Genomic DNA, 10,958 nt, shown 5'->3' on the forward strand with positions numbered 1-10,958 from the left:
TATTGAAATTATTGTTTCAGAATAATATAACTTATCTTTAAGATTTATTTTTTCTATTCCTTTGCTGTCTTGCTCCAATCAACTTCTCTCTTAAATCTTTCCTCAAACAACTTACCTATTTGATATTCACCCTTGTCCATATCATGATTATTATCATTATATGCTTTTATCTCTTTGAAAAAAAGAAATTTTTTAGTGTATATTAATGAAGATTTTTGAAAATATTTTTACTGAAGTATTCATATATTTCTTTCTTCATTTACATTCGATGAAGATTTTTTTTTAATGTAAATTATATAAACCATTCATACATTTACTTTAATTGAAGTCAATATTTTTTTTAAGACCTATGCCTGACATTGATGGACTAATGCAAGAATGGCCGCCAGAGTTTGAAAATAAATTGAACGAGATTGGACTACCATTGGAAGATTTGGATGTGGATATACTTACTTATGCTGATATTATATGTGGTAAAGATATTTAATACATTATGATGTATTACATTAAAATTCAATGTGTCCTTACAACTATATTTTTACAGCAATTTTTGATATCCCTCGATATGAGTCAAGGATCGAATCTCTTCACATTCTGTTTACACTGTATTCTGCCATCAAAAATTATAAGTCAAACAGTGAAGGTAACGCGGTTCTTGAAAATCAAGATAATTAGCTATGATAAATATTCCTAAACATATGAAATTGGACCATTATGTTCATTAATTGTATTAAATAAAATGTTTATTAGCCTTCTATCTGTCATTTTTGAAATAATATGTTTATATAAAATTAAAAATACATTTAATTTCTTTATGTAAAAAACATGCCCTTATCATTTTTTTTATTGGAACTTCCTTTCCTAACTAGTAACCCACAGCACAAGTATGATAGAGTACCAAAATCAATAGAACATAAACTTTTTTTTATAAAATGTTTTATGTTTTTTTAAACATTATTTTGAAGGCTGTATTGAGTTAACCGGGTACTATAAAACATTCTTTTTTTTCTTAGATGTTCTGTGACTTTTTTTGTATGTTTTAAGGCAATTTAAAAATAAGATAAACACCTTTAATTTCTCATTAAAATCGTTAAAAAGGTAGAGATAATACTTGCATTATTCTTTTTTAGTTAATATTCTATGCATAATTTGTATAAAAAAGAAAAAGCTTCGCTCATATCTGTAAAATAATTAGGATATGCATTGTATTCAGCAAATAATGGCCATTAGTTGCCTTGTTTGAATTTGGATTCATACTTTCAATTATTAAAATTTTAAAACATATTCAAACCAGCTAAAATGTTTAACTATGTCAAATGAAAAGTTGATCACTGTGTACTATTATGACGGAATTCAATTTTATAGTCTGGTATCTTTGAAGAGATGAGTTTATGTCAAATAGATTGTAATAATGAAAAGAAAATACACTTTTTCCATTATTCCTTAGTGTCTAATCATCCCTAACCAATAAACCATACCTTAATATAACTAAATTAGGGGACAAATCAAAAATTGGTAAATCAGAAAGTTAGTATGTTGGAAAGGGAAGGGATATGTTGGATGTAATAATTCAAAAATGTGTTTGCCACTAGTGGATTGGGTGATAGGGGTACATAGTGATGAGGCAAAAGTATGAAATGTGAGTTGTGGTGGAGCCAAAAATTATGGGTCAAAGGTGGGAGGGAAAAATAAAAAAGAAGTGAAGGTAAAAAATGAGGAGGTCAGAAGTGTTAGATCAAAATTGGGAAGGGTAACCTTATCTTAAGGCACCAGTAACATCTTGCATATCAGATGTTTAATCATGACATACAATACCTTATGAAAGGATGGATAAAAAATCAATAATTTAATTTAAAATATTAAAGGTGGGTAGAATGGCTGAATAAGAGAACAGTGCAATCTAGAGGGAGAGGTGGAGAGTTATTGGTTAAAAGAGAAGTACAAAGGATGTAGGAAAGTATAAGGTGGTTGGGAAAAAAGCTTCCACAGAGAGGGAATGTTCATAAAGATGCATATTAGGTCAAACCCTCTGAAAGCTAGTTTTTGACAAGTTACTGGGAATGCTAGAGGAATAGCAGTAAGAAAAATTAAATTATATTAATAAATTTGAGATATCTGTTAGAAATTGTTGGGAAATTTTATATTTGGTCCGACCTTATCCTTAGAAATTGTTGTAGGTATGTTGATTTAGTTCGGTATTGGAGCCTCAGACACCCAATAACAATATGCCTCGTACAAGAGAGTAGATATGGGTATTTTGATATATGGGTTTGGAATCGATACCTCACGCGCCGATTAAAAAGTCGGTCGGCGAGACGATTGGATAGAAGGCTTTGCTACTAGTTATACGTAGTTCGTAAGAAACAGAAGCTTCTATACAGAGTAAAGATCAATACTCATTCCAACATTGTGAAAGCTATTTCTTAAAGAGTTGTTGGTAGCGATTAGAGTAAGAGGTTCCCTGCCTCTGATTACATCGATGATATAAGAACAGTGGTGTTCTCTAGCAGCAGAGCCGATGTGGAAATAAGAACTCTAATTTTTATATGAGGAGAAGGTGGTAGTGGGTGCGATCAGTAATGATATATAAATAAGCAAAACTTAACGTGAGGATCTGATATTCAGCAACAATAAGCATACATGAGGGTGTAAGAGGGGTATTCTCAACTATAGGATCTATCAGGAATTATAATCTCACTCGCTGACCAAAAAGTAAGTTGGTGGTGATGCAGTGGATGTTTTTACTGCGAGTTATAGGTAATTCATACGAAACAGAAATAGAGGTGGGGTCTCAAAGATCAGTTTTGTTTACATGATTAAACAAACATATACATATTATTAAATAATACTTTAATAATAGAAATTCTTTAATTAAAAAAAAAATCATTTGAATTCCACCCTTGGCCGACTTGATAAGATCAAAAGGTTATGCTGACAAGTATTGAATTACTTTCTTTGTCAGAAGGATAAACGTGAAGTTGTGGTACTTCTTTGGATAATTTATTCTTTGGTGATTGATATCGATTATATTTGAATTTTTTGTTTTGTTATAATTTAATTAGACACATATATAATATAATTTTGAAGAAATACATATCATTTTACAACTAGTGATAGTTAATGAATACCTTAAGGCATGGCTAATAATACTGAAGAAGTAAGTTGATTTAGTGATTTCAATGAAAATTTAATTTTCAATCAGTATATATCAATGGGGAGTAAGAAAATTGTTTAAATTCACAGGCAATCTCTTGGAAGGAGAAAGGTAATGAATGTGTTAAACAAGGCAAATATGAAGAGGCTGTTCTTCATTATGGTAAAGCTATCAGGTTGGATCCGAACAATCCTACCCTCTACAGCAACAGATCGTTGGCTTTCCTTAAGCTTCAACAGTATTATTATGCATACTCAGATGCTAATGAAACTATTAAGCTGAGACGAGACTGGGCTAAGGTGTGTTTATTCTCATGATCTTTATCATATCACACTTAATATACCCTAAGTATTTTGAAATTAATTCCGATATAATATTTTTATATGTCTCTAGAATTGTAAACTTTTGAGGTATTACAACATAAAACATGTTAACTGAAATTTTTGACATCATTGGCTTTTTTAAGAATGATTTTATAAATTGTAAGAATTTCTAGGAAATTTGTTTTCTTAAGGCAATAATGTTGATATTAACTTATGGTATGTTACTTCCTGTTGAAGGTAAAACAATGTAGTTAACAAACCATTTGTAAAAGTTTTCATTTTTGCAGTTACAATGTTTCACAAACGAGAACCTCATTAATGTAGTGTCATTATTCGTTTATTTCACATTAAGGATTCATTTAGTTTCACTTTTCCACTAGTATAGATATATTACAGATGCTTTGACCCTATTAAATAGTATTGAATTTCATTATTTTCTATGAAAAATTATTACTGAAACATCATATCTCATCAATAATCAGGCCCTTGGATATATTTATTCAAGCTTTCATTAATTTGCAACAGGATTGTATTATGGTCTATGGATTTTTTGTTTGAAGTAAAATTACTAAATCAAAGTACAATGTTTAATTCAAACTGGTTATTAATAACTATAATATATTTAAATATTTTAGTTTTAGCTCAGTTATACTTAAGTAAATTATACTGCTTTTCATTATTTCATGTTTAGGTATTATAGATAAACATGATAAAGGAAATCAAATGTTAAACTGAAGCATGAATTTTATAATACATGATATTATTACAATTTATAATGTATTAGACTTTATTTTTTATATTAAAAGAATTTTCTGAACTTCTCTATTATAATCTTATCTAATAGTTGCAAAAATGAGCATGATTAAAAAGACCAAATTTAACAATTCTTCAAAACAATAGTCTCTAAACTACATTTGTTCCCTGAATTATTGACACAGTAGTTTACTGATTTTTTTTTTTCATTTTTCTATTGTGATTCATTACAATTATATTTTTACTTTTATACATTTTTTTGTCTATTTATTTAAATGTTAAAATTACATTTATTTTACTGACTGATCAACATAGGTGAGATAAACTCAGAGTTGGACAATATTTTAAAAACAGTATCAGTATCTCAAACTGCAAGATAAAATATTTATTTATTTTACCATCCGACCTTCACATTTTTATAAATTTAAAAAATCTCTTATCTTGCCTTAAGGTCAAAAATTTGAAACACAGTGTTCCTTTATCCATATATTTTTGTTCTAGGAAGTTTCGGGGATATTATGTCCCCGTACTGAGCTTTTAATTTGCAACACTGTTATCGTATGAGTCAAATTTATTTAACTATAATTATTTAATAGTTGTATACTTTCCATTCTAATTATTGACCAAACTGCATTGGTATAATTGTCAATTTAAATTTGATTATATATTTGAATAATTTTAACTTAAACCAAATTTTAAAAACCCAATAATACTGAGGCAAATCAGAAGCTGCAGAGGGAGACACAATATCTGCTAAATGTCCTAAAAGAGAAAATATATGAATTAAGAGTTATTTTATTTTTTATATTTGACCTAAATATTATTATATATCAGATGAAAGGAATATGGTCCGGGTGCGGTCAAAAAAACTCAAATAGTAGAATTATACTATTTTAATGAGCCAACGTTTCGCCCCACATATTCCTTTCATCTTTCCACACAGTCAATCAACATCTTCCAGTATTATATATCAGATTTAAAAGACTATTTGTATATTTTATTTTAGGGGACAAAATATATAAAGTATTTTGTATTTTCCATTGCATTTACAAGGAGGAAAGTTCTGCAAATAGAAAATAAACGGGAGTATTATGTATTTGAAACACTTATTTAAAAAAAAAGTTTTGTTAAAAGTTTTCCTCAATATGGATTAATAACTATTTATCATCTTTTAAAATAATAAATTTTTCATAGTTTGTGATATTTATTAATAATTTATAACAAATCATTGGTAGTGATTTTTATAGATTAACGGAATGTTCACAGGGTTATTTTAGGAAAGGAGAGGTTGAAATGAATGTTGGAAGACCATCAGATGCACTATTATCGTATCAAATCGCTCTTCATTTGCAACCAGCTGATCAGACTGTTAAGGATGCTATGACAAGGGCTACTGCAGCCTGTGAGAAGGATAAGAAAAGTAACCATTTTTTTCTAAGATACTTTAGATTTCTTTAAATGGGGAGGATAAAATCTCATGGCAGCTGTTTTCTTTATTAGTGGCTATTGGTATATTTATAGTATTGTTTAGTTGTATTATAAGTTTTTGCCATATCAAGGGAACTTAGTCAAAGATTTCATCTATAATAATAGAAATGAGAAGAAGATGATGGGAGGTGCGATTAGTAAAGATACACAAGTGAGTAAAACTTATTTATTTGTGCTGATGTTTCGACCTGAATTTCTAGGCTGAAAAACAAAACAAGATAACAACCTCAATTCAGAGAAAAATAAAATAATGATAAACAAACTTGGAAATATACATAACTATAAATTAAGTAGATAGTAGTTGATACTGATAGAAGATGAAATATAATATTAGAGAGGTAAGAATAATACAAAACAAATAATAAAAATGTTATTAATAATCAGACAGTGCTCATGTTAATAAAGAAAGAAACATAATGAAAGGTGCAGAAGAAAATGTAAAAGATGAGCAATAAATTAACATAATAAAATATGTAAGTAATGATTAAAGGTATATAAATAGTGAAAACAATTTAAATAAATATAATGAAATGTGTGAAAGAAAACGATATGAAAGATACCACGAGCAAGAAATAAAATTGAATATATCCTACAATGGATAAAAAAAATATACAGTAATAGATATGAGTAAAAAATAATAAGCAAAAATAAATGTAGAATATCCAGAAAAGTGAATACGGAAGGAACAAGAGAGAAGCAATGTGTGGGAGTGGGAAGAAGGAAAAAAAAAATTAAAATAGACTGAAAAACTTATTGACTAGGATGGAGTGGGTGGGGGACGAAATCGCTTGGTAGAGAGTGTGGATACAATTATAAAAATATGTTACACCAAGCGGAAATAATTACCAACTTATATGCCTAAATATGAAAGACCGTTTAGATAAAATAAATAAGGTAGAAAAAAATTAAACTAAAGGTTTATAGAGTAAATTACAAAATAAATAACTATTAAAACAAAAGGTCAGAAAATTTTAGATTTAAGGAGAAAGTATAGTTGAGCTAAATGAGTGATGAGAAAATGAAAAATGACGTGTAGTCAATAGGTGACTGTAGAAAATGATGATAGGTAAAAAGAATGTAGAAAAAGGCAGGCGAGTGGTATAGTACAATAAGAAGTTAATAGTAAAAAAGTTATGAGAGGAGAAAATGGTCGGGGGTGTGGTCAACAGAAAAAACACAAATAAACAAAAGAATTATTTATTTAAAAATAAATAAACTATGGAAATTATAATAATTATATATAAATAATTCTTCTGTTTATTTTTGTTTTTTCTGCTGACCATCTTCACCTCATTATAAAAAAGTTATGGATGTTTTAATGTATAAATAAAAGAAATGTTGTTTTTGAAACTACCTCTAACCCTAAAAACTCAATAGTACATTATTTAAAAAAGTAAATTCATTTTTCTTAAATATGAACCCTCTTTTATGCTCAATCATTTCTAAAATATGATTTTTCATAAACCAACTGTTTTTTCCAAACATAGAGAAATCAACATTTTGTGAAGTTATTTTGGCAGATACGGTGAAAACAGTGGCTATTTGGATATCCAATGTTAGTACTAAATATATGTCCAATGTACTAAATATAAATATCCAATGTTAGTACTAAATTGATAAATACCCCCAAACAATTAATATCCAGGAAGAAGGTTATCCTAATGTGTAGTGAGGTCACAACATTAAACAATTAAGACCTTTTTAGGTTTACGATTTATAATTTAGGTTATTGATGCCATTGTTACTATTTGGTATATTATACAAATTATTCTTAGGTTTAAGCTCCCTTCAATTATTCTGTTTTCTTTAAATGTCTCATTGCTTGCCGTGTAGAGGAGCAAATACCCTGGCTTTGTGCAGGAGTTGGAATCATTATAGGAGTGGCCATTGTGATGGGAGATCAACTCCTTACTTCAGAACCATCATTATCGGTAAGGTTTCTTTCTGTTTTATTTGAGTAACATTTATTATAACTCTTTATTATGATTTATAATTGTTGCCTACTAGGATTTAAAAATCTACTTTTTCCTCTAACTCCTTGACATTAACATAAATTGAAATTGTACAATAAAAGGGAATGAATAAAATCGTTGTAATCTCAAAATTATTAGTTGTTTTTTTTTATATCAGTTAAGATTTTCATATTATACGTCAAGCTTTCGCCCTTCCCATTCATAAATAAATGATACTCTGGACTGTAATAATATCTTGGTTTCTCACTTAATTATTAATATTCCTCTAAAAAAGTTTTTTGATTAAAACATTGGCTGCCAACTATGATACGATATAACTCGTAGTTTGTGTTATTGTCTTTGATGGCAACTATGAGTTATGCCATAGTTTGTTAACTTGCAATAGTTAACATATGAGTGCATTAAATGGGTTTCTATGTTAGAATCAAAAAAGTGCCATCGTTGATATCTGACCATAAGTTTACATTAAAAGAAAAAGTGTACAAATAAATACATGTATGAACATATTCCTGGTACTATATTAATAGTTCTAATGTAAAAATTTATTTTTATATGTATATTTTGAGGGGTCTATTGATTTTACATTATCGCTGAGAGAAACATCTAATTTTTGATTCTTTGATTTATTTTTTTGCCTTGGGTAATCAGTCTGAAAATTTATTTGTAAACCCTTTTCTTAGTTGAGATAACCAAAAATTGATACTCTTATCAATTACAATATTCTGGTTAAATGATATTGAACATTAAATGTATCTTAAGCTACCAAAAAAAAAAAGTTAAACAATCATGATAGAATAAGTCACAATTTTTTTTTTAATTTATTCTATGAACACTTTTTGTTTTTGCTTATTTTTCTCTAAATTATTATTTTATTTATTTTTCAATTAGTTTTTACTATTTTTGATTACAACAGTTCATGGTTACATTGGAAATACCTCTTGCAGAAGACTATACCTTCCTGGTATTATTAGTGGCCAACAATAAAAAGAAAAATACATTATAATTAAATTTTTTGAAAATTCTTCTCAGGTGGTACTTTCAATATTAAGAACTTTGAATGAGAAATTTTCTGTAAACCTGTATTTCTCTTGTTGTTGATTTAATAGTCCAAAGTTATTCTTTATAACTAATCATATATTTTGTTTGACTATATATTCATACAGAACAAGAAAATTTTAAATTTTCTAAATGAGTGTTTCTGTTTTCATCTTGAGGGTAATCTGCTAAGATAGTACCTATTATTTCTACTGGCTTACAAGCAGTGGGGTCACGTGTGGCTTTGCCTTGATTATTTAAATTGACTACAGTTTGTAATTTCCAACTGACTTTTACTTCCTAAACATATTCATTCATTAAATTAATAAATAATTATTTCCAAATTTTATATTAAATAATTTGTATTTTAAATGCTACATCCAATATTATAAATGTAAAATGATTTAACATATTGGTGGAAATAATTAATATATATGTATATATAGTTGACCGTAAAAATTGATATATAAGATGGTCAGGGTTGTGGTCAAAAGTGAAACAAAAATAGTTTACAACTATTTTTGTTTCACTTTTGACCGCAACCCTGACCATCTTCTTATATATGGAAATAATTAATGTCCACTATATCCAATGAAACAGAATTTATGTGACATGTAATTGTCTATGATTACTTTTTTTTTTTTTGGCCAAGACTCCCATTGGAGTCCTATACTGCCTAACCATGGTTGGGGGTCAAAGCTCTTCATTTTGTGGGACCGCCATGCAATGAAAAAAGTCAATGGCCCAGGCTGGATTCGAACCGGCACCATCAATAGTCATCAAATTGGCTATGATTACTTGATACTAATACTAAACAAATTTTTTTTTAATATTCAAATAATAAAATTTCCTTACCTAAAACAATCTTCCAGTTATTATAGAAACAAATGTATACTATTATCACAATTAAATGTCACATGTTTACAATTCTTCAAGACCTTTATTGTTTTATGAGGAAGTTAGATTTAAAAATATATATTCTTTCTCTCTGAATACTTATTATTTTTGTTTTGTTGTGTTGTAGCATCCACTATTGATGGCACTGCTCACTATATCTATCGCATCACTTGGATACTTGATCGCAATAGCTTGGAGGTTTTTTATAGGATGCCAGATGCAATCACTTCTGGATCCTCCTTTAGACTTACTTGCAGGTATTTTTTTTTTGTTAATATCTTTGTATTATGGAATTTCAACATAATTTTGTTCCTTGAATGTAATTTTATGTCTATTCCACTCTGCAGTTTTTTGATATTGCCAAAAACAAAGAAATCCCACTTTACTACAGATACTTTTATAGGTAGCTTTGATATTTTTTTGAAGTACTAATATTTTTATTACTAAGTACTAGTAATAAGTGAAAGTAAACAGGTAGGTGTCTTTGATTTTTTCTTTGCTCATTTTATATCTTTATTATTACTTATTTATGTATAATTATTATTTTTTCATGACGTTTATTTAATCTCAATTTTTTTTTTCCTTCCCCGTATTGTTTTTGTTTTTGGTACATCTCCTGTATTTTTTAACTGTATATTTTACGCATTTTTATATAAAAATTTTTTACTTTAAATTGTATCGTTTTGTATCTTTTTAGCCCTGATGAAGCCCTACAAAGTGGGGCGAAACGTCGGAAAATAAATAGTTGTAAACTATTTTTGTTTCTTTTGTATCTTTTTAGCCCTGATGAAGCCCTACAAAGTGGGGCGAAACGTCGGAAAATAAATAGATGTAAACTATTTTTGTTTCTCCTTTGACCGCAACCCTGACCATCTTCCTATACATCTATTTTTACGGTCAACTATATATACAATAATACTTAGTGTTCTAAAAAAATTGAATGTTGAATTTGTAAAAATTTATAGGCAAAATTATTTCACCAATTTTGCAATTTTGAAAGAAAATGTCCTACTCTATGAGTTTGTACTGGAATGTGAAACTGAAGTCTTTGTTTCTGCTGAGAATGGTGTATTAGCTGAAACGTAGAACAGTTTGTTTATTAATTAAAATCGGTGGAATAATTTTGCCTATAAATATTTACAAATTTATCTTCACCTTAAATAAATTTCATATATAAAATTTGAATTGTTTTTGTTAACAGAAATGCATAAGGATGATAAGGAAGATGATGCTCAGCAGCCAGATGTACCTGCAGAAAGAACCCACGCGAGACTTACCAAAGCTCAAGCACGTGCTAAGTTGAAAAGACAAAGGACATGAATGTGATTATAATAT

The 10,958-nt window shown here is 28.3% G+C and overlaps 2 protein-coding genes across 2 annotated transcripts in view; both read left to right on the forward strand.

Annotated features, from left to right (window-relative positions):
- IFT46 (intraflagellar transport 46) overlaps positions 1–764 on the forward strand; it is a 4,420-nt gene extending 3,656 nt beyond the window's left edge. Inside the window, exons 7-8 of the mRNA XM_014435421.3 lie at positions 346–473; positions 545–764. Of these exons, the coding sequence (XP_014290907.1) occupies positions 346–473; positions 545–675 (259 nt within the window). The 3' untranslated portion in view covers positions 676–764. The remainder of the gene's footprint in view (positions 1–345; positions 474–544) is intronic.
- A 2,236-nt stretch (positions 765–3,000) lies between these two features.
- Positions 3,001–10,958, forward strand: LOC106690115 (stress-induced-phosphoprotein 1). Its single transcript, XM_014435420.3, has 6 exons — positions 3,001–3,157; positions 3,244–3,453; positions 5,497–5,650; positions 7,552–7,649; positions 9,751–9,880; positions 10,825–10,958. The coding sequence occupies exons 1-6, from the start codon at positions 3,137–3,139 to the stop codon at positions 10,941–10,943; spliced, it is 732 nt and encodes a 243-aa protein (XP_014290906.1). The 5' UTR covers positions 3,001–3,136; the 3' UTR covers positions 10,944–10,958.

This window comes from Halyomorpha halys, unplaced genomic scaffold (assembly GCF_000696795.3).
Source record: "Halyomorpha halys isolate HHAL.00 unplaced genomic scaffold, Hhal_1.1 Scaffold1582.1, whole genome shotgun sequence".
Classification (NCBI taxonomy): Eukaryota; Metazoa; Arthropoda; class Insecta; order Hemiptera; family Pentatomidae; genus Halyomorpha; species Halyomorpha halys.